The sequence below is a fragment of the Leptodactylus fuscus genome, chromosome 8 (assembly GCF_031893055.1).
Source record: "Leptodactylus fuscus isolate aLepFus1 chromosome 8, aLepFus1.hap2, whole genome shotgun sequence".
In the NCBI taxonomy this organism is placed as follows: Eukaryota; Metazoa; Chordata; class Amphibia; order Anura; family Leptodactylidae; genus Leptodactylus; species Leptodactylus fuscus.
The window spans coordinates 53,441,882-53,466,961 of NC_134272.1; the positions used below are offsets into that span (position 1 = coordinate 53,441,882).

Sequence of the window (25,080 nt, forward strand, 5' to 3'; positions counted from 1 at the left end):
CTAAAACTGATCACACTTGGATGTACACTCTGCCATAAAAAAAAAAAAAAAAAAAATGGCCGAGCATATGTTATGTCAGTGAGCACTAGGGGAGTTTTTTTGCAGGAGGATTGAGGCCGAATCTGACTCAAGCCCCACAATTGATTTAATGGGAATCGGTAGCAATTTTGCAATCTCTTGCTGAAAATTATCTAGCTGAAGATTTTTTTTCAGCTAGATGGGAAAGGGAAAAAAAAAAAAAAAAAAAAAAGTGGATTTTTCAGACTGCAAAAAACACTCAACATACGCTTACAGTTACCATTCATATGACTGGGAAATAAGCCACCTCCAGAAACGTGGAAGAAGCTCATTTCCCATAAAACCATGGGACCTGCGCCATTCTGAAATTTGTGTCATAGGTTGGGACCTCGACACTCCACAGGCAGATAAAAATAGACCAACATTTATCTGGAGTGTTCGACTACTGTTAAAATGAAACGACCGCATTGCTAGTTCATTGAATTCTCATACACATCAGTGCTCCCAGTCATATGCTGTGAAGGCAAATACATTCCCATGAACATGGCCAGGACTACCACGGTACAGAAAAAAATATCAAGGGAACCTTTATCTTTTTGTTCTGGGGGTTCTGAAGCCCACTAATCGGAAAGCTATGGCACATCATCGTGAGAACGCTTTCAAGTCAACCTGTGTCTGCATTGCATTGACAGGTAATCGCTATGCAGCACAGCCAAAATCACGACACCAGTTAGGCAAAAAAAAAAACCCACACAAATGTCACTGGAGCCTACTTCTACATTCCTTGCACTCCCATATAATTTTTTTTCCCCATACATTAAAAAACAAACATTTTACAGCTCACATTAAACAATGCTATAAAACAAGGAAAGCTTTCAATAAGTGTTAAAATTGCTGCAAACAGGCGGCTCTGGCATGTGAAGAACTGACTGCACCCTCCAGAAATGCTAATTTACCGACACTGAATTGTTTAGTGTCAGATCCAAGCTTTTTCGTTTTTCTTTTACAAGAAGTGTTTTCAGTGCATCTATGACATCAGGCAGGTAGATTCTTATTCTACGGCCTCTGTGAGCTAAAGATTACGGTATATACCAAGAATACTAGATTAATAAAACAAATCGAGGATATTCAGATGGCTGCTAAACACCAGTAAAATACTAAAAGGACAGTGCTAATGTTTTATCTAGAAACACATCAAAACTACAAATTGGTGCCCTCCTTCAGGAGTGAATTCTGTCTATCTTTGGCTGCTATAAAGCCATATAGGAGGTTTTAAGTTGCCCAAATGATAAGATTCTTCCGAAAATCAAGAGACATTTTACCATGAGTTGTTGGAGTCGGTGGTTTGGTCAACCAACTCCTCAGCCCTGGTTAGAGAGGTCAAAATAGCGACTAAAAGAAATAGATTTGTATTCTTTCAAAGTTGCTCTGGTAGACACAGCCATGCCCGGAGTGACCTGAACAGCTCATTTTGGTATAATCCCAGTTGAACTAACCTCTCATGTATATTAGTGATTTAGAAGCCATTTTGGTGGTGCTAGACCGCCTTTAAAGGGATGCCATCATTGGATACCCTTTTTTCTCCTTAACACGTAGTAATAGCCTTAAGAAAGGCTATTCTTCTCCTACCTTTAGTCCTCTCTGCGCTGCCATTCGAAATCCAGGTTTTCTTCGGTATGCAAATGAGTTCTCGCAGCACTAGGGGCATCCCCAATGCTGCGAGAGAACTCTCCAGCAACGCCTCTTCTTCTGGAACACCCTCTCCCTGTATCTTCTTCTGTCCTGGCTTTCAATCTTTTAGGCCTCGGGCAGAGCCAACTGCGCATGCCCAGGCCACAAGAAAATGGCCACTTACAAAGTAAGCTGGTGTAAGCGGCCATTTTCTTGTGGCCCTAGCATGCGCAGTTGACTCTGAGAAGACATCTAAAGGTAGGAGAAGAATAGCCTTTCTAGAGGCTATTCCAATGCGTTAGTCAAGAAAAAAAAAAAAAAAAATAGATATCCAATGATAGGATCCCTTTAAGTACATTACGCAATTTCAATCTGAATAAATATACACTTCCAAATATCCATGATCCTGCACTTTAGACTAATACACATACACAAATTAAACGTACATATTAAACCCACTCAGACGCACGGCATTGTAAGCCTGGCAGGGAACCGGTTTGGCCAATCTTTATTAGCAGGACAAAACACACACAGGTTAACAAGCCATAATATTATAGCCGGGACATAAACCCTGTGAGAAGCATTTGCCAAGAAAGGATGGAACATATTTCTTTCATAGGCATCAAACTTCGTTCTGAAATAAAAGGTCAGCGAGCTTAAGTTGCACTTAATGAATTCACTGCATTCTCGGTGGGAGCCGGCCGTTGCCACAAGCACATTTATTATTTGATTATTGAACCAAAAAGACAAACTTTGCTGTGGGAATAAAGATGTGTTTAGAGGCCTGCCCTGACAAAAGGAGAATATGAATCATGAAGCTATTTGCTACAAATGCCTTTTAAAGAAAGTCGCACAAGTATTATTTGATGAACAGCAGGAGCCATTTGACATATTAAGTAGTCCTGGACTATGTTCCCATCTAAGGCGTGTAATAAGAACTATGCACACTACCTTCTATTGTACTCTGGCCATATAAAATAGATGAACCCACCGGGCCATTTAAGATTTTATACTTAATGAAAGACACTCAGATTCGGTATACAATCCTAGTAATGTGGCTTTGGCCATAGTGAAACAATGAACAGGCATAGGGATCCGTCTGTCAGAGGCCTAACCGCAACTCATAAGTGTTCTCTATATAGAACCAAGCTTCACGCTGCTTCAGTCTACAACACAGATCCCTAAAATGATTGCCTTTTTTGTTTTTTACAGCATGGACCATAGACCGTGACCAAAGACACCACGGGTATACTGTGTTAGAGGCTGTATTCTAATATAATGAACATTCTATTAAGGAGGGAGCCCCACGCAGCGTAGATGCCACGGATAAAATCACAGTGATTTACAATACCTGCAAAGTGGATGGGATTCCTATCCACACACTGCAGAAAAATCATCCACAGTATCTGCATTTTTGTAAATTGATGCATATCAATTATACCTATAGAAATATTGGATTTTTTCCATATAGATATAATTAAAGCAGGGGAAAACTCAAGACTTTCTATGTAACCACAATGTATTTCTGCCACAGTTTATTCCTTTATAGCTGTAGCCCACTACATAGGGCCTTAGCCTAAACAGAGTCAATATCTTGGAAAATTGTGGTAGAGATGAGAATATCTGCAAGTTCTGAACACAAGTACGGCACACACACAGCTAAATGACGCTCCTCGGCACTGTTTCCAGAACTCCTACAGAGATGAATGGGAGTTTTGGAAACAGTGTAGCACAACTGGGACTTCGTTTTGGTAGCTGCAGGGTTAAAGCATAGATAAGTGTGCTATGCAGCTTCCATAGTAGCCATCCACTCCTATAGGCAACGATAAACCAGTATACAGTACTGGTGAACTGAAGTTGTCCGTATAGTACATGCAATTCTCCATTTCACCTATATCTTCCAGGGTCTTCAGCTGTAGCCTAGTGGTGAGCCATTGAGGTAAAAGCAATCTTGCGGGCATGCACAGCCCTCTGACTCTGGCAAAAAACTGAAAATGCAGCATTTATCTGGAGTGACACAAAGTATGACCATTATATAGAAGGCCAGAGCTGCTGCAGCTGCTGTAAAGTAAAATCTTATAACAATTTAAGAGTAAATTTACTGGGCCGCTCAGGTTCCTGTAGAAAGCATCAGATGTGCAGTAAAGTCTCTCCAGTTTTATATATCCGGGTGCTGACACATGGAACAGTTCAACAATATTCCCTGCCAATAAAAGGAGGACAGTTGCTGTCCATCTGGTGTATCTAAATCAGACACATAGCAGGAAGTCAAGTGGCAGCAAATTCAGCTTTCTGTCCAAGATAAATATGATGGAACTGACCGCTTGACTTACACTTGTGAAAAGATATCACAGGAAGTGACTGGAAGCATATTGTACATTAGCTCTGCTGCATCTGTCTTGGATACCTGGGCCAGTAGTGGTGCAGTGAACCTCTAGGTTTGCCTTCACATAAGGAGGGTCACACAGTGCCATTTTGGGGTGTTGCAGCAGCAATACAGTTTACTGTCAATTGCTCTGCCTGGATAGTGAATATTTCCCCATCAAAAATATTAAAAGTGTTATGCAGGGAAACACAGGTTACCCAGTGGATAAGCATCATTACTAAAATATAAGCCAGAGAACTGCAGAATGCAGCAGGGAGGTCAGAAGTCTCATGCTTGTGCCAGCTATGTTGGCACTTTGTCACATGACCACTCTACTCTATAAACCTGCAGCAGAAAGGAGTAAAGCCGAGTCACTGATGTCAGAGGAGGATTGGTAAGCAGTGAAGGCTGAAATGGATGCGCCATCACCCTGCTGCATTCTGCCGAAGTCGCCAAGGCTCTAAGGGACCCCTACATATTAAATATAGGAAGAATATGCAAATCTGTCTTCCATGACATAAATAGGAAGATAGTGACTCAGTCATGCAGCCCACTAGGGGATGCTAATTTAACATCATGCCCGACCTTCCCAGAGGCCTTTGCTGCAATGATATGGGATTTTACCAAGTCAGTCTCTCAGCCGAGGATAGCTGTTTCGATCTATTTGGATATCTTCAGCTCAGCGTAGAGAAGACTGACTTGGCAGAGGTGAGAGGCTTCCAGACAGGGTTAAGGCGATATCGTCACTCCTTAGGGAGAGACCACCATGTAGGTAGGTGTGTGGAGTCTTATTAAGCCATATGCGCTCCACTGTGAGGGATCATGGCAAGAATATGCAAATCTGTCTTCCATGATGTAAACAGGAAGACCGTGCCTCAGTCATGCAGCCCACTAGGGGGCGCTCCCTTTAACATCATGCCCAACCTTCCCAGAGGCCCTTGCTGCAATGATGTGGGATTTTACATCATGGAAGACAGACTTGCATATTCTTCCCATGATCCCTCACAGTGGAGCGCATATGGCTTAATAAGACTCCACACACCTACATGGTGGTCTCTCCCTAAGGAGTGACGATATCCCCTTAACCATATAAAATATATCAATACATATTATCCAGTGCAGAGAATCTACCAGTAAGCTTTATTTTCCCCATCATAACCCTTTAATATGGAGCAATTCTATCGGGGTCTGATCATTGTTATTTCTAGTAAAGTACATATTACTAAACTCATTGTAAAGGTAATATTAAAGAAGTACAAGAGTGTTACTTCTCATTGTATGGATGCTAGAATGAAAAAAAAAAAATATTGAAGACCTAGGCTACTATAAAGGACTTATTTTGAAGCTGGATTTTTTTTTTTCTGACCTCATGACTCCATAGTACTGGTCGAAGGGCAGAAGTTCATATTACTGCCCTGGAACCTAGCCTAACCGCTGGTCTAATGACCCAACCTCAGAGCATTATACTAAAACAGGGATGACAAACCTATAGCATGAGTGTCAAAGGTGACAAATATTGTCCAAACCAAGTGGCAGCTGCAGGGCCGCACTGTTCATACAATGGCCTCAGGCAGCACCTCATGGGATAAGCTAGGGGACAGCAATTTTTTAATTGACAGCTACTTATGTGTCATTACAATAAGCAACTGTTTTTATTCTATTCTTATGGTAGAGTTGGAAGGGACCTCAAGGGCCATCGGGTCCAACACCCTGCGAGTGCAGGTTTTCCTAAATCATCTCAGCTATATGTTTATCCTGATTCCGCTTGAAGATTTCCATTGATGGAGCGCCCACCACCTCCCGTGGCAGCCTATTCCACTCTCACACTACCCTCACTGTCAGAAAGTTTTTCCTAATGTCTAATCTGTATCTCTTTCCCTTTAGTTTCATCCCATTGCTTCTTGTACTTCCTTGTGCTAATGAGAATAGGGTAGATCCCTCTGCACTGTGACTACCTTTCAGATATTTGTAGACTGCTATTAAATCTCCCCTCAGCCTTCTCTTCTGCAAATTAAACAATCCCAGTTCTTTTAGCCGCTCCTCATAGGACATGGTTTGCAGACCTTCCACCATTTTGGTTGCTCTTATCTGGACTTGCTCCAATATATCGATGTCTTTCTTGAATTGAGGCGCCCAGAACTGTACACAGTATTCCAGGTGTGGTCTGACCAGGGAAGAGTACAGCGGAATAATGACCTCTCTTGATCTAGATTCAATGCTTGTCTTAATACATCCCAGAATTTTATTAGCCTTTTTTGCAGCAGCACCGCACTGTTGGTTCATGTTGAATTTGTGATCTACTATTATGCCCAAGTCCTTTTCCCCTATGCGGTCAATTTTTTTCCCCTGTCAACTTTAACTCGCCTGTTCACCCTCAGCAACTTCCTCTACACCAGCGGCTTCGGCTGTCCAACTGTTGCGAAACTACAACTCCCAACATGCTCCATTCACTTCCATGGGAGTTCCAAGAACAGGAGTGTAAGTATGCATGCTGGGAGTTGTAGTCCTGCAGCAGCTGGAGAGCCGTACGTTCCCTACCCCTGCTCTAGGCGGTGCTACACTTGCGTCAATGCAGAATGTTGGGGCACCTTGAAGGTGGCAGCAGATGGCATCCAGGACTGGACAGGAAAGTAAAGATTGGCAGGTACTTTGCCAGGTTTTTGGTGTAGAGGAATTGATGAATTTGCCCCAATCTCTGTTTGACAGCCCTTAGGGTCAGAATGACTCATGTAGGGATTTGATGGAGTTTGACCATTTTATAACTATCCAGGAGGTTTATAACGTCTTCTATATTTTTCACCTTTACAGTAAGTGTTTTACAATTAGAAAGTTTATTCAGCCTTTTTTATGGTCTCTTTGTCAGGTTCAATGGTTGCCGCAAACATAAAGCTGTTGATTCAGCCTGGAGCGTTCCTCCTCCATATTTATCCTTTAAGGAGTCTTTGAGAGGTTTTTTTTTTTTTTTTCTCAGAAGAAAAATGTGTGCTCACTGCTGACTAAAGAACTCTTTTCATAACCTCTCCTCATCCTAGAGGCACCTGCGAGGAGGTCTCACTTCAGTCCTGTCACATTCCTTTACTGACAGCGCCGGCATTTTACTTAAAGCGTCGCCCTGAACACTGCAAGCATTAAATACTAAACCAAGCAAAAGGCGGGACGTAACTTACGGCATAGTATGTAAATTCTAGATTAAAGAGATAGACCTATAAATAATCACCGCACAACTTCATGACTGACAGCAAATTGAAATAAAAATTGCTATAAAACTAGTCTCCGCAAATCTGTCTATGACGCAGTAAAGTGACCCATTTTCTATACTCCGGCATATCAAAGACGACCTGAAACTCAGGGCTAGCAGAAATTGTGGCCATATAGGTGGCCATTCCATCTTTACTGGGAATTAGGAACACTGTGAAGGTAGCTTGACAAGATTTTACTGTGCAGTTTTCCCATAGGATAATACTACTATATAAACTTACTGTTTAAGGTATTTCTCCCCCCTTATTTTTATTTCCCATACTGCAGTTCTCCTGCTTTTTTTTTTTTCCATATCCCCCCCCAAAAAATATAATTTATAGGAAAATGCCTAGAAAAAGATTAAATGCTGCGATAAAACACAAACCCCATAAAGATTTGCATGTAAGGTTAATTGAAATAGGATTAAACATTACTTTTAGGGTTATCACAAAATATCTCTGGGTCAACTTTTGATCACCATCTAATAAAGAATTTATAGAATTAAAAGATAAATAAAAATTATAGGATACTAGCTGGTACCCGCGACTTCGTCTGCGGTGATTGTAGAAGTGGGTATATAGAGGCGCGGGTAAGGTTTTCGTAATATCTATAAGGTATGGGATATGAAATGTAACTTTGTATCTTGTTTTTGCTATAATTCAGAGAATACGTGAGACTTTTGTGTTGAAGTTAATTTGTATTTGAGCTGCTATATATACGGTGTTGTGAGAAACTTTACATAGTGACTTTGGGACAGAAGTATTTGAAGTTAACCCTTTCCCGCCGATGGCATTTTTTGATTTTCGTTTTTGACTCCCCTCCTTCTAAACCCCATAACTTTTTTATTTCTCCGCTCCCAGAGCCATATGAGGTCTTAATTTTTCCTGGGACAAATTGTTCTTCATGATGCCACCATTATTTATTCTATATAATGTACTGGGAAGCAGGGAAAAAATTCAGAATGGGGTGGATTTGAAGAAAAAAAATGCATTTCTGCGACTTTCTTATGGGCTTTGGTTTTACGGCGTTCACTGTGCAACCAAAATGACATGTCCCCTGTATTTCGTTACGATTCCGGGGACACCAAATTTATATGGTTTTATTTACATTTTGACCCCTTAAAAAAAAAAAAAAAAAAAAAAAGTTAAAAAAAATTTTTTTTTTTGAAAAGTCGCCATATTCCGACAGCCGTAACTTTTTTACATGTGCGTGTACGAGGATGTATAGGGCGTCTTTTTCTGCAGGGCCGGGTGTACTTTTTAGTTCTACCATTTTCGGGAAATGTTATTGCTTTGATCACTTTTTATTCAAATTTTTATCAGAATCAAAACAGTGAAAAAATGGTGGTTTGGCACTTTTGACCATTTTTCCCGCTACGGCGTTTACCGAACAGGCAAAATATTTGTATAGCTTTGTAGAGCGGGCGATTTCGGATGTGGGATACCTAACATGTAGGTGTTTCACAGCTTTTAACTAATTTTATATGTGTTCTAGGGAAAGGGGGGGGGTGATTTGAATTTTTAATCCTTATTTATTTTTATATTTTTTTAAACTTTTTTTTTTGCATTTATTAGACCGCCTAGGGGTATTGACATGAGTGGGCGGTGTCGCGGATTGTCAGAGCGGCGGGGGTCGGAAAACATGGCTGCTCCGGAGCGTTAAAGAGAGCCTCCTGGAGTATCGTTAAGGTGAGGGGCAAAGTGGTAAAGTATATGTATATGTGATTGTGTGGGGTTAGGGGCGAGGCTGTAGAGGGCAATATGAATTTTGTGGCTTGCTATGGTCCAAAGTGTGTGAGATTGCAGAGATGGTGGTGTGAGTTTGGGTTTTGTGGGGGTCCTGGAACAAACGTATGTGCGCTATTGTGACGAAAAGTAGCCTATTGCGCAATCGAGTGTAGTGACTATGTTTGTGGAAAATTTCAGCCAAATCGGTCGAGCGGGTTTTGCGTGATTGAGGAACAAACATCCGAACATCCAAACACACAAACTCACAAACCCACAAACTTTCACATTTATAATATTAATAGGATAGGATTTAGAAAGTTATAGGGCCTGTGAAACTACCGTATTACAAGTTATGCAGAAGAGATAAGTGGTTCCTTTATATTTATTCCTCAATCCAGGAAAAAAAATAATTAAATTTACACAGCCTTTCCACGATTTAAGGCCTCGACCGAAAAATGCTACATAACGAGCACAAAAACAAAAAAGAAACGTGGCAAGAGCGTGCACACTTTCTACCACTATTATACCTGTATGGAAAACCCTAACATTTCTGTAGGTATAATTGACATGCTGTGATTTACAAACACGTGAGCGTTTTTAAAACTGCAGAATTTCCGCTGCAGATTTTTTCCTACAATGTGCAGGTAATGTGAAACGCAGCGTTTTCAGAAACTGCAACAGTTTTGGAAACGGTGTGTATTTTTCCAGAATATGTGGCCCCGGATTAAAAGGTGTCAATCGGAGCTCAAATTTTGGCTAATTTTGCCCAATAACTAGTATTGTTATTTTGTGACTACTATTTTTTTTTTTTTTATTATATAACTTCTGCAAAACTAGAGAAAAATATACATTTCTGGTTTATCCTTTCCCTAACTCTACCATTTACTATGCCAATACAACCAAGTAATTCCACACACAGTCCAAGGTCACAAACACCCAGTGACAATAGCGTGAAACCGAGCCAATTCTATGCAGCTTTCCCGGTATAGACACAATAGCTACAGGTTTCCTGTAAGATCATTCCTATAGATAAACTAAGACTAATAAATTAAGTAACAGGTTCAATACATTAGGATCTACATAACAGGATTAGTCACATCATGGATTACTGGAAACACCAGCCCGCTGCTATCATGGGAGTTGTGGGGTACAGGGAAGGGAAAGAAAAAAAATTAAATAAAATCTGCTTTCAGCGTTCAGTATGGATTGCTGCAGGGTTTCACACCAGTCGCTTGCAAGTACTTTAGCACTGAAAGAAAAATCTGTTTCTCCTGTGTAGCTTGTACAGAGCTGAGGCTTGTGTTCTTTGGCAAAGTGACAAATCAGATTTCTAAAGCATGATGCTTCTAATTCAACTTTAAGAAAAAAAAATGCACAGCATTTTCACACACTTCAGCTTAGCCTGTATGCTAGAGCATTACCTTTGATTTTCCATTTATAGGAGGAATAAGGGCAAAAGTGAATATTCTGTATCAAATAAGCTATAGAAAAAATATAAAAATAATACATGACTAGTCTAATAACATTAACACACATTGCGGAGCTAAGGACGCTTTGAAAAACTTTTACAAACAGCTTCCCATTGATTTCAATAAGGAAAAAGGTGTTAGAATACATATATCACATCTAGTAGCTTTGTGGGTCATTTCTTGCAGCAGTTTAAGAATTTATCTGTCCCACAGAAGGTAAAAGATACACTACAAATACAATATATTTGTTTGGTTGCCATTTGGCGTGAACTGTGCCGGTGTATATAGCTGCTGAAAATAAGGACTACATTAAAAAAAAAAAAAAAGTATCTGGACTACAAAATTATTTTTCTTGAAAATAAAAAAATCTTTGTATTCTTCAGTCATGTACCATACCCTAAAAACAGGTTAAGAGTGGGATTCTGAATTCAAAATGCAAGTGATTTAGCAATGTATATTTTTGTATAGATTGCATTAAATATATATATATATATATATATATATATATATATATATATATTTTTTTTTTTTTTTATTTACATATACACACTTTTTTTGTAAACATGTAGGTAGAACTCATTACAAAAGGACACAGGCCAATAAAAATCTAGTCACTCAGAGAAAAACAGAGAATGGGAGTTTGGATAGATGGATAGATAGATATCACACTGTGTCTGCAACCATAAAAGATGCAAAATGTTGAACACAAAAGCTACACGCATGAAGTTTCTTCCCAATTAAAATAAACACAAAATTTATACAAAATAGGTCGCTTCTAATTATGGTAAATTATTGCTTTAAATAAAAAAAAAAAATAAGTCCTTCTCATTTGCTGTATCAGTAAGGATAATATTGTGATTTCCCCCAATGCACAAAATACTCAAAATAAAAAAAAGTCTTTAGTGTGAAGACACATTAACATACCCAAAAGAAGTCAATGTACAAAAGAGTAAACCATAAGTCATAGTGAAGAAAAAATAAATTCTTAACTACAAAACCAGAAATTTGGAGGCGAAAGGTCCAAGAATATGTGAATATCCAGGTAAAATAAACCTATGTATATTTATTTCCATATGAAATAGGTATAAGCCAAAGCTAAACAACGGAGGACTCTGAAAGCATACAGTGATTAATCGCTCTGCCAAAAATGGCAAAGAGATAATATTAAACCTGGTCCCCCCACTGAGATTTTCTTCTGAAGGCCTAGCAACAAAGCCAAGTATGTTCCTGAATCTATACCGCCCCCATGTGGTGTACACATGTATGTACATGCAAAACTACGGAAGCTAGGTATTAGTCAGAGGTTATTCTGTTCACCAACACGTCACGCTCTCACTGAGACTACAATCCCATCTACACCAGTTTACATAAATCATGGGAGATTCTAAAAATAAAAAATAAAATGAAAATTCTAGTGACTACTATGGAAAACATAAGTGGGGCTGTAAGACCTACAAATGAAAAAATAATCTTAAAACATGCCAGAATTTGGCCATGTTTTGGGGACACGTAATCTGGATTTGGGAGACTGTCTTATTATAACTTCTTGTAGTTCAGGAGTTGCCAGAACAGCACATCTCTTCATGGCTTCTGTGTCCCCCATGTTTATTACAAGTGAATGGCGATCACAAGAGCTGCGAGCTTATGAGGAAGCTGTGACTGTCACATGCTCACTGCTACCCGAGCCATCACATGAAGAGTTGAAAGAATTGCCTCTTGATTCAATGTTAAATGTAAGATAAATGATACTTTGAGGTTTTCCATACAGACCAAAATAAATACAGAAAAAACACTCAGCTTCACTAATCTAGACCTATAAATAAAATCATCCTTACTCAACAGTAGCCAGAAGGGCCATAACCAGGGTTTTTTTTTTTTTTTTTTTTAGAGGATATGTGGTTTTGTTCAAACTGACAAATAGTTTTCTAGCAAAAATATATATTTATAAATATATAATAATTCTACAAATTTAAACATTGTAGGATAAATACTGCACACTAGTAAACAAAAAAAAAAAAAACACAACTTAAAATGTTATCTCCAATTGGCATCAGTTTTTAGGAGATGCTTGAGGTTTGATTCAACGTCCACAAAGAGCTTAAGACTAGAGATGAGCGAGTACTGTTCGGATCAGCCGATCCGAACAGCACGCTCCATAGAAATGAATGGATGCATCTGGTACTTCTGCTTTGACGTCGGCCGGCCGCTTAACCCCCTGCGTGCCAGCTATGTCCATTCATTTCTATGCGAGCGTGCTGTTCAGATCGGCTGATCCGAACAGTGCTCGCTCATCTCTACTTAAGACCTTTTTTCCATGGATTATGCCACAAATTATTTATCTATCCTCTAGTCATAGGATAGAGGATAAAGTATTTTGGGGTCTATTCCACTGAGAGGTTGCCACACCACTGCTCCATTTATTTAATTCGGAGTGTCAGAGATGGCTGTATGCTGTATTTCAGCTATCTCATCGACTCCCACTGAAAATCAATGGAACAGGGGTCTGGATTCTCAAGATCACTGGGGTTTCCAGTGGTCAAACCCCACTGACCTGCTATTTATCTTTGGCCATAGAATTGAGGGAGAAAAAAAAAAAAGTGACATTCTCGCTAAATAAAATAAATTCTGACTACCAGAATTTTTATTTTCTTTAAGTGTAGTTTTTAGGATACAACTATGTAAGTGACTGGCAATTACAGAAACAGTTCGTTCAATGCTGTGTACACATTCACAGACCATTACACAATATAATCTGTTCCTTTTGGAATAGAAATACTAATTTGGGCAATAAACTCCGCATCATGTTAGTAGGCTTATTAACTGAGTCATGCATGATGTTAAGGGGGCTGTCCCTAGAGGGCGGCATACAGAGGTACTGTTCTCCTAATTACATCCTGGAGAATAGTTTTGCATATTTTTTTACCCACAATATAATCAAACGGACAAGAATAAAACATTACTCCTTACCTATCTGTACTTGATCTGTTTGTGTCAGTGTCACAAATGCTGATGTGTCATCAATCCAGGAGACTTGAATTTTACCTAGAGAGCAACAGGAAGGTTAAAGTTATTAATTAAAAAAAAAGTTATTCTGATGTAGAGAGTGGACTTCACACATGCAATAAAATACAATAAGTTACTTTGCTCACATTAAACGGGCCTTGTGATTCAGACACACTCTTGATAATAAAACTGATTACTGTGGACAACTTCTCAATTTTAATTTGACACTTAGGATAAATCTCCCCAGTTTAAATGCCCCCCCCTCCACCCCCCATCTTAGCAAGTTATCCACAACCCAAAGGAGAGGGAACAGCTTGCAGATAGTTGGAGTTCCCCATAAAAGTCAGTCTTCCTAGTGGTCAGATCCCAAAGTTATCTTATAACTTGCTATGATAGAAAGATCACTTTACAGAGGTGACGTCATCAGAAGCAAACCCATAGACAATCAGCTGATCACCCCAGGGTTAGTTTCTGGCAAGCCATGGGTAAACATTTATTCCTTCTGCAGCTACTACATGGCAAATTCAGTATTAAGGCTTATTTACAGAACTATATTCCATCTGTGAAATGCAATTTCACTGCATGATAGTGATTTATTAAATAGTGAGCTCTGGAACCACTGGATCACTACTGCAAAGTCACTTGTTCAGCACAATAGCATTCCCACTATTCCCGCAACAACATCATAACTCACCATGAAGCACTCATTCCATTCATGCAGCGAAAGTTAAATCGGGATATACAGTATGCACAGAACACTGTCAAGTAAACCTGCCCTTACACAGCAACCACTCAGATGATTGGCTGTCAACGCAATACAAAGATCGCTTAAGTCTTTCAGATAGGGGGACTCTCAAAGAAAGCCAACAGCGGGGGACCCCTAGTCTAGATCATCTGTATACCCTAACTGGCCATATAGACAGGATATGTCTTCATAAGCTAACCCCTTTAGGGAGCGTTCACACTACAGTCTGTGTCCAACAGCTAGTGTCTGCTGCTAATGTCCGTTCAAAATCTTGTGCGGACAGTAGCTGTGTCCGTGACATTTTGCATTCATTTAAATGGACATCGGGTGCGTTCTTTTACAGTCCGTGTCTGTCCTTAACTGTCTGTTCCCAAAGATGTCCGACTTTTCAAGCGGACAGCAAAACCCGACATGTAGGTTTTTTTCTGTCCGCTTGAAAAGTCAGACATCTTTGAGATACTCTAAAAGGTATGAGGTAAATAGGGACCCAATTGCAAATTTTGCATTCAAGCTTAGAATTTTCAAATTACACCACCGCCCTTTACGTCAAAAACTGGAACACATTTTCCAAACTTCCTAGTCACTACTGACATCAGGCCATGTGGCTCGATACCATACCACCTAATAAACCTCTACCATGGGTGGATTTCATAGTAAAGCATTATAAAGGATGAACATCCTGCTACAAATCAGCTTCAAGCATGAAACAAAAAGGCCGACATCAGCAGAACGAATGACAAAAAGTGTGCTTAGCTAAAGCAAACATTACGTCTGTCTGGCTCTGCTCCGTTCCAAGCTGCAGAATGATTTCTCAGTAAGATCTCCGAGACACCGTGAAACCTAAATCCTGCCGCTCGTATCACAGCACCACATCTTATTAAGGGTAATTAATATTGAGGAAAGTCAGGCCTATGACAGCCCCTTACAACAGCAGCAGGTAAAGAACATCACAGGGCAAGTCCTTACCAAAAAACGATAACATTGTTTGCCAAGAGCAAATTGGAGGACTGTAGTCTCAGCTGTTGCATACTTGGAAGTCACACGAGAAAGCAGAAAATTGAGCAATTAAACTCTGCAACACTTTTCCTTATTACTGGAAGTAGAGGGAGACTATAGCATTACAGAGGAACCTGGTCACATTGTCTGGCCTTTCATCAGAGTCTTTGGCTGAAGCAGACTAAGTCCTTTTATCCTCTACAGCAGTCTTCTCAGTACGGGTGGACATAGATGGATTACAGACCCGTCTACTTCAGTCCAGGTGGCTAATACATATTAACCGCCCCAACGATTAGCTCATTTGCGATTATAGGGAGCCATAAAAGCACACAAGTGTTGTATGTAGTTTCAAATTACCGCAATTTTCAGAAAATCACAGTTTTGGGGTAAAATGCAGCAAAATCACCATGCAAAAAAAAAAAAAAAATTGGTTTTTGCCATCTGTTAGTGCTGCATGTCATGCAACACAGATTTTACTGTGGTGGGTTTCTTGATGCGGTTCTTCAATCCTTTAGTTAGAGGGTAAAGGCCTTCGATATTGCGTCTGTGTAAAGGACCTCCATACAAGTCCAGTATCAGACATAAGATATGGCTTCTAGGAGCTATAATAACTAATCTAATTAACAGACCATCAATATCAAAGTATGGAAAAACTTGTTTAAATTGTAACTTTTTTTGTTCGCCAAGTAGAGTATTAAATGGGCTGTTTCAGAGACTACCCCTTTAAGAGCATGTAACCCTTGGTATGGCTGAAGTTGTACAACTAGGCCCTAAACCTGACAACCCCTTGCAAACCACTGACCTTGTCTGGCTGGCTGCAGCTTCCTGTGCCAAAAAGCGTCCCATGTAGGGAGATATCCATATGCCTTAGGTAGATTTCACACTTGTGTGGTTTTAATCCATAAAACAAACTAAACATAGTTAATGGGGATCACTCAGAATACATGGTTACTTGATGGCTCAATTTTTAAGAGTCCATCTGGTATCTGCCATTCTAGCAGGCACATCATCAGATGAAAAACTTGTACTTGCAGGATTTTTTCCTCTTTAATTTTAGATGGAGCATCTGACGCAGGGATGACTAGGGTGCAGTCACACCATGAGCTGTGTGCAGTGATCCCCTTAAAGTTTGTTTTTTCCGTTTCATAGACTCAGACCTATAATGTATTCCATCAGGTCACTGCAAAGTTGCGCCTAAACCTATTCAAATAAGACTTACTCATACTTATGCAGATTTTCAGTACAACCCCCAAAACTTTCCTTCCATCGCTGTGAAACATAACAGCAAATTGAGAATGTCAGACAGCTAATGTAATCAGAACAAAATATGTCTAAGAGACGTAAAGATTAGGTTGCACAGGTTCATGTGTGAGCCAACTTTCTTATAGAAATCCTATATGCCAGATGAGGAGATGAAATAAGCAATGCAATAGCAAACTATAATATGGACTCCAGCTGCTTGATATTTTTTTAATTGCACATTTTTATTGATCTGATTCTTCAAGTTTCCACAAGTAAAACTGAATATATGCAAGACACACAAAGCGAAGATGTTCCCAGCAGATAAGACATTAATTTTGGTTCAAAAACCATCGTACTGCATAAAACAAGTAACTGGAGCTCCACTTTTCATGCTTGTACTCCTCTCCTATTGCAGTTTACGGCAGTTTGTAATCTGTAAATGGGCTCCAGATTATACACTACTGTAACACTGGCTAAACCATACCCAGAAGGGAAAGAGTAGGCAATGCATCCCAAAGTCATGTATATCTAATAGGAGTAGTCCCAACTACAAATACTCAGGGTATATTCATAGAAGCCGCCATAAATATCTGCTAGCTGCAAGTTTAGGAGTTAGAACCCGAATCTATGTCAAGATTTGGAATTGCGAACCAAACAGTTTCAAGCTCTCGATTCAATCTGTGCCTGTATGTGGCAGCCACCTCTCTAACCAAGACAGGAGTTGGCGGATGCCTATAAAACACTGGAGTAGGCTGAAGAGGTGGACCTGCATCAGTCAGATATTTAGGACACATCCTTTGGACATTGCAATAGTGGTGTAAAAGGGATACCACCATTAAAAAAAAAGTTACTTTAAGTGAGAATGTTCTGTATATTTAGTGCCAAGTCTGTCCTTGGTGTAATCACGTAAGGCCTGGTTCACATCTATGTTCGGGAAGGCCACTTGGGGGGGGGGGGGGGGGGGGACAAAAAAAAAAAAACCTGTCACCTAAGGAAACCCGCAGACCCCATGGGTTATGATGGGTTCCTTGTGGTTTCTGCTCAATTTCCACCTGAAAGATCCATAGAGAAAAAGTGCTGCTTGCAAGACCTCTCTCTCTCCACATGTTTTGTGTGGAAACCGAGCAAAAAACCACATGGACCCCATTATAGTCTATAGGGTCTGTGGGTTTCCTTAGGCGACTTTTTTTTTTTTTTTAATAAATATAGGTTTCAGTTCTGGGGGTCCCCAAGCAGACTCTCCGGATGGAAAACTGAACGCAGATGTTAACCGGCCTTCGCAAATAAACTAAAACAGAGTAGATTCACTACAGGCAGATTATAGTTGTGGGTCCACGCATAGGAAAAGCTCAATTCAATTAACTTTATATCCATGAGGCTTTCCAGAGTGTTTTCTTCTCCTTTGACATAAAAACAAAGTAAAGAGCAGCAAGTCATTTCTTTCTGCAGCAAGTATTTCCAAAAGCCAGTGACAAAAAAAAAAAAAAAAAAAAAAATCAATAGGACCATAGTTTTTTTTTTGTTTTTTTTTTTAATTTTGGCCAAATTCTACACAAGTCATAATGATTAAACGCTTACAAAACATTTCTGATAACTATCCAATAGCTTCACTAGGCCATACACCTGCGTGACCATCAGGTGGCCAGAGAGGGATTCTTACTCAGGGAAAGCAAAACATTAACGTAACAATTGCATGATTGTATGAAAGGATGCTGAAAGCCATAAGGAATTGATAGTTTTTGGGAAAATCGCACAGCCTGGCAAATCTTTAGATGATGAAAAATTGAGTACCATTTATCTCAAAATATTTCCTTCATTGGGAACATCTGCATACATATATGAAAACAAATGCGCAAAAAAAAGTGGAAAATTGTATAAGAGTAGGAGGGAGACTGTTGAACACCATCACAGCCTTAGACCTTGACACATCATTACACTGAGCCTCTCTATATTTCACAAAGTTAAGCAATGAGAAAAAAAGAAAAAATTATGGAGCATTAATATTTGCAGAAATAAGTCTTACCAAAGGCACTGAACAGCTGATAAAGATCACTGGCTTTCCATTCTTTAGGAAATGTCACGTGGAGGACATTATCTCTTTTTGGGAGCACTGGAAAACAAGAAAATATTTAAAAAAAAAAAAAAAAAAAAAAAACATATATAAGTTCATTAATAAAAGTAGCAAAAGGGGTGTTCACACATGGAAATCGGCCTTGAAATTCCATCTGAAATCTGTCTCCTATTCATTTCAGAGTTTTTCTTTTGTTTTTTTAGCTAGCAGAAGAAAATGACTTTTGGTGACTGCATCTATCTACAGCAGACCGGCACCGCAATGGGGAGTAAAATGGCACCACAGTACGCTAATCTCTTCATGGCCAAGCTTGAGAGTGACTTCCTCTCCACCTGCACCACCAGGCCTCTGGCCTACTACAGTTTCATTGACGATATCCTAATCATTTGGACTGGGTCTGAACAGCTGCTGAAAACCTTCCATGAACAATTCAACCAGTTCCATCCCACCATCAACCTGACGCTCAATCACTCCTTCTCTGAAATAAACTTCATGGACGCAGTTATCAAGACACAGGATAACAAAATAGAAACATCACTGTATCGGAAACCAATAGACCGCCCTACCTACCTAAGATGGGATAGCTTTCATCCGAAACACAAAGAACTCCATTGTCTACAGTCAGACTATCAGATACCATCGCATATGTTCAAACCCTGCAGATAGAGACAAACACCTTGGAGGCCTCAAAAAACACATTCTTGAGGCAGGGTTACAATCCAAGAACAGTTGAAAACAAAATCACCAGGGCCACCAGAATACCAAGATCGGATTCATTAAAATACAATACCAAACAGGAAAACAATCGGGTGCCCCTGGTGGTCACATATAACCCCCACCTGGAGACGCTGAGAGGAATCACACGCAAACTACATCCACTACTGCAAAAAAGACAACCGTCTAAAATCCATATTTCCGGATCCCCCTCTCCTGTGCTACAGACAGCCACCAAACCTCAGGAATATGATTATTAGCAGCTCACTGTCACCTCCAACTAACACAGGAACATTTCCATGTGGACAGAAAAGGTGCAAAACCTGCTCTCACATACTGACCACTGACAGGATAGAGATACCAAACTCTAACAGGGAATATAAAATCCCAGGTATGTTCACCTGTAACACACCTAATGTAGTGTATTTAATAATGTGCACCGAATGTTCCACTGAAAAACTATGTTGGAGAGACCGGTCAGAATCTCAGAATGAGAATGAACGCACATCGCCATACAATTAGAGAACAGAGAATGGACCTTCCCGTGCCAAAACATTTCTGCAATGAAGATCATAATATCACGAATGACATGAAAATTTTGATTTTAAGAGGGAATTTTAAATCAAGGAAACAGCGACTGATTCATGAATACAAGAGCATGACCCTATTTAACACTCTGGAGAAAGGAATAAATGCATCACATGGGTTCAAGTCATGCTATAGAAATCACTGAACTAAGACAGCCACAAAGATAAGAACCTGGGACCTGTGAATTCTTTATATGTTTACACTAATAAGCCTCTTCTCATCCCACTCCCTCCTGAAATCCTATCCCTATGTGTCCTGTTGTACATAAATATGCAGCCTGCAGAAATTGTTCTTAGTTATATCTGAAGAAGCCAAAGAGCTTTGAAACGTCATATTCTGTCATCATTGTGAGTTAGCCATTAAAAAAGGTATCATCTACTGAAGACTCAAGTGTTTTGTTTTTTTATATTTCATAACCACTGGCTAACACGGTACAAAAACAAACATTTTCTTCATTATACATAATATAAGGCAGATTTGAAAACAGAATTTAAGAATTTAATGGGAAATTTGTTAAAGGGGTTGGCCACTTTCACACCAATATTGGCAAACAAATCTACAATAGAAAGATATACAATTTTCCAATATACTTTCTGTATACTTTCTCTCGGTTTTCTAGATCTCTGCTTGCTGTCATTCATTCTGTTACTTCTAGAGGATAAAGGTCTGACCATGGTCATGTGATTTACGGTCCATGGTCATGTGATTTACAGTCCATGGTCATGTGATTTACGGTCCATGGTCATGTGATTTACGGTCCATGGTCATGTGATTTACGGTCCATGGTCATGTGATTTACGGTCCATGGTCATGTGATTTACGGTCCATGGTCATGTGATTTACGGTCCATGGTCATGTGATTTACGGTCCATGGTCATGTGATTTACGGTCCATGGTCATGTGATTTACGGTCCATGGTCATGTGATTTACGGTCCATGGTCATGTGATTTACGGTCCATGGTCATGTGACTAGCACACAGGTGCACAGCTGATTACCAGGCTGATATCTGATTACTGTGCTGAGACTAACGAGCGGCACCTGTGTCCTCATCACATGACCATGGACCGTAAATCACATGACCATGGTCAGACCTTTATCCTCTAGAAGTAACAGAATGAATGACAGCAAGCAGAGATCTAGAAAATTGTGAGGAACTGGTACAGAAAGTATATTGGAAAATTGTATATCTTTTTATTGTACATTTGTCTGTCAATATTGGTCTGAAAGTGGCCAGCCCCTTTAAAATCTGCTTGCAGAATTTGGCCCAATATAGACAAAATAGGTAAAATACAATGACAGTCTCCAAATTCCACTTCCTAGCTCAGGGTCAAAATCTGAAGTTTTTTGTGCTCGACTAAAACCAAATACAAATTCCTGAAGCAGAGAGGAAAAAAAGAAAATCTGCTTTAATAAAATTCAGCAACTCGTGCCTTTGTGTGAATATCTCCAAAATCTACCATAGTGCTAGATAGCAATATAAAGAGTCCCCCAGATATCAGCTAGAAGTGGCAGAACTCCAGCAGACTCTGCTTTATTTTTATGATTGTGTAAGCTAGCCAAAGATATTGGATAATACATGAGTGAGACAAGCTATCCTGACAGTACCTGTCAACAGGAGGTTAAAGGACTTGCCATCTCATAAATTTCTTAAAGATGCAGGTCCAATCTCTGGAAATTGCCTCCATCTTGAGAACGGTGGCTGAGAACACCAGTCTCACAGCCCATGTGGATGGAAAGGTGGCGAACATAGACTGCTCTATGCATTCATTTTGAAGAAATATATGGAAAGAGAGACACAGCCAATTCTCCATTCACAGGGACCACAGGGCAATGGTCTGGTCCACAACTCCCAATTTCAAGAGAAGTGGAGTCTGCATCTATAAGACATTTATGGCACATATAATACTTTAATTGCAAACAGCACATTCACCCGTTTCCGCACAGGTGCTTCCATTCATTTCTATGGGTGCGTGTTGTTCGGATAGGCTGATCCGAACAGTGTTCGCTCATCTCTATTAACAATATTACCATGACATTAAATGTGTTACATGCCATTGAACTGAATGGTATGTAGAGGGTTAAATGACAAATTAAAGGGTTATCCGAATCTCAGTAAGAGAGAGACTGTAATAATGGGCCACAAGTCCCAACCATCATGGCGGGACTTACAGAACAGGCAGAAGTGAATGGAAGCTATAATAACAGTGCAGGACATTTCCATAGCTCCCAGTCCCTTCTATGGGAGTTACATGAGCAGCAGTCCTCTATACTGTGTCCCTCTTTCCTTAAGCCCTGCCCTGGTGGTCGAGACTTGGTCAATTATTCCCTAAAGTAATTTGCCAAGGCAATGACGACTCCAACATGAACAAAGTTAAGTTAACATTTGCTCTTATTTTTACATTACAAGGGCAAAATGGTGTACTAAGGTTGAAACAAATCTTATTTGCATGTTGTGGATACTTGCGTGGAGAGATTGACACATGGTGCGGATTTTAAGATCCGCAGAATGTCAATGTCCGATTTTCTTAGAGCATTACAACCCTTCAGCAGAACTGAAATCCACTGTGAACTTGCCGACATCCAAAGTTCATGGACCCCTTATAGACCACAAATAGGACATGTCAACACACACCATGGACATGCCAATTGACCCATCGGCTTTTCATGGTTTTGAAATCTGCCATATCCAAAAAAAAAAAAAAACCCGTCACAAGTGTGAATAGAGACTGACTGTCTCTATAGGGTTCAGAAATGTTACTAGGAGCTATAGAGATTTATCTAACAGAAATCCATATTTAGAGTAGAACATGTTTACTTCTCATATGACAAGGGGCAAAAGCGTCAGTGAATATTTGTTTTACGACAAAGTACAATGTGATCCTTCTCAGGACAAGTACTAATAGTACAGCCTGTACAAAACTGAACACCCACTTTACTACCAACATGTTCAATGGACTCCAGAAATCTTATTTTTTTTGCATTTTCAACACGAAGCTCAGACCCTTTATTCAAGCTCGGTTTTCCGTCACACAAGTATAAAATAAGACATTGTATTTTTGGCTCCAGTTGTTACATTTATGTCGGAGGAATTGCTCAAACTTCTAAAATTATAGCCATGATTATTGTGCATAATGAGGGATGATGGAAAGGAATGTATGATGTAACTCCTGGGCCCAACAAAGGCCAAAAAAAGAACTTTATGGAAATCAGCTAAGGCCCGACATGGAACAAAGGAACTTTTGACCTTGTGGAGCAGCAATTTATTAGCTGAAGAAATGATTATATTGATTGGACATGAACAGAATTAGCCGACAATCAAGAAAGGATTGATCGTGCCATTACACTCAATTTATAGCGTCAAAGGACAAGAACTTTTAAAGGGGCATTACGGGTTGTTGCCTAATATGAGTTTAAGTTATGACCTTTATCCACCACATCTGTGACTCTTGCACTTTTTTTAATGGGCCTATATAGATTTGAACGGCCTAGAAGAGGGGGGGGGGGGACACAAACCAAACTACATGTTAAGATTTTTATTTTTGGGGTCTGTGAAAAACAGACGTGTGAATGCCTCCATTTCCTATAATATGTCATTGAGTTGTCCAAATTTTTTTGCATGGACAGAAAAGTATTAAGTGTGAAAGTGACAGGAAACATGCAAGACAGAAATTCCCAGTTAACCCCTCGAAGACACTGGCAACTTTTTCAGTATTTGTTTTTAAAAACTTATATTCTATGGGTCACAACCAAGTGAGGCGTTTTTTGTTTATTTTTTGGAAAAAGTGTTATATGTTGTTTTGATGGTACTATTTAAAGGGGCTTTCCATTCTAAAATCGATTTTACGTCTACAGTATAGGCCATCAGTACGTGAAAACATCATTGCAGCAATCTTTAGCGTAAAGTACACTAGAAAATGAGTACAATGACCCCGCAGGTTTTATATTACATCAATGTTCAGATATCATCATCTTTTACTCTGCTTGTTGCCTCCTGCAGAAATGTTTCATGAAGAACGCCAAGGTGTGGTTCCCTCACTAGCTGCTACTTGTCATCATTTCCCATCTCGTTTTGCAGTACATAAAGTAAGCTTGAGAGTCAAGACCAATCTCCCCCGAGTTCAAACCCTAATATGTCTGTTCCCATGCTCTAGTGCGCCTTATTGAGAATATAAATCAGTAAGATTTCAACATACAGATAGCTGAAATACTGATAGATACTGATCCTCACCATCTGTTTATACAGGTTAAATGTCAACAGGCCCAGTTTAAGACTCGTGACCTGTGCTTCTGCCTAAGAATACATTGCTAATAAATAAAGTATACATGGTGCTCTCAGATAAAGGATGCACTCACAAAATTACTTACAGTCTGGACCATCCAAGTTGAGGTATGGGATGTCAGTAATTCTCATCAAGAACAGTCTGAAAGAATGACACAAGAAATTAAAAAAAGTTTCCACCACAGAAGAACATTATAAACAGCCATTATAAGAAGCAAGTGTGCATCTGATGTGCGGCAAAATGCACTCTGATGACACCCGGAGCGACATTCACGTCTATGGGGGCTTTCAGAAAAGAATGAACTGGAAGCCCTACAGATGTGAATGCATAACAGAAGGCATTTGGGTGACACTTAGACGATCATCCAAGTGAATTCTGCTGCAAACTTGACCCCACATTGGAAGCACTCTCAGTTGTGCATAAATTCTTAGGCCCATTGTACACAAGTCAGAGCTTTGCATCGGTGAATGTAAGCAAAAACTAGAATGGGCAGAAAATATAGAACAGATGCAAAACTTTCCACGATACCTTATCTCTGTGTAGTATACACTCCTGAAATTGGCTCAAGCTAGTCACTAACCAAAACACTTACATGTGAATAAAGCCTGAAACATCTAAACTGAGACCAAAGGCAGGCATAATACAAATCTCCTTGACGTTTTTCTCTACCTGCTGAGCTATTGAAACACTCAACCAACTCTTACTCCAGGTCTAACACTGCAGTGCTGCCTGTGAAATCTGCCTAAAATATCCCACAAGTCCAGTATTAACACCTAGCATGGAAAGTTTTTGTATTTTCTATCTACTTAGTTTCTTAATTCTTTTGAGAACAATGCTAAAACAATGGCCGAGCACATAAAATACTGGAGGGGTAGTAATGAGCGCATTTCTTGCCATTTCATAATATGCTCAGTTTTTTCCACATTTTTTTTCTGCCTGGACAATCCCTGTG

At 39.7% G+C, this 25,080-nt stretch overlaps 1 protein-coding gene across 1 annotated transcript in view; it reads right to left on the reverse strand.

The window, feature by feature from the left end:
- PARN (poly(A)-specific ribonuclease) overlaps nucleotides 1-25,080 on the reverse strand; it is a 69,891-nt gene that overhangs the window by 17,083 nt on the left and 27,728 nt on the right. The window contains exons 19-21 of the mRNA XM_075285784.1: nucleotides 24,214-24,269; nucleotides 18,497-18,583; nucleotides 13,455-13,529 (exon numbers count right to left, since the gene is read on the reverse strand). Coding sequence (XP_075141885.1) covers nucleotides 13,455-13,529; nucleotides 18,497-18,583; nucleotides 24,214-24,269 — 218 coding nt within the window. The remainder of the gene's footprint in view (nucleotides 1-13,454; nucleotides 13,530-18,496; nucleotides 18,584-24,213; nucleotides 24,270-25,080) is intronic.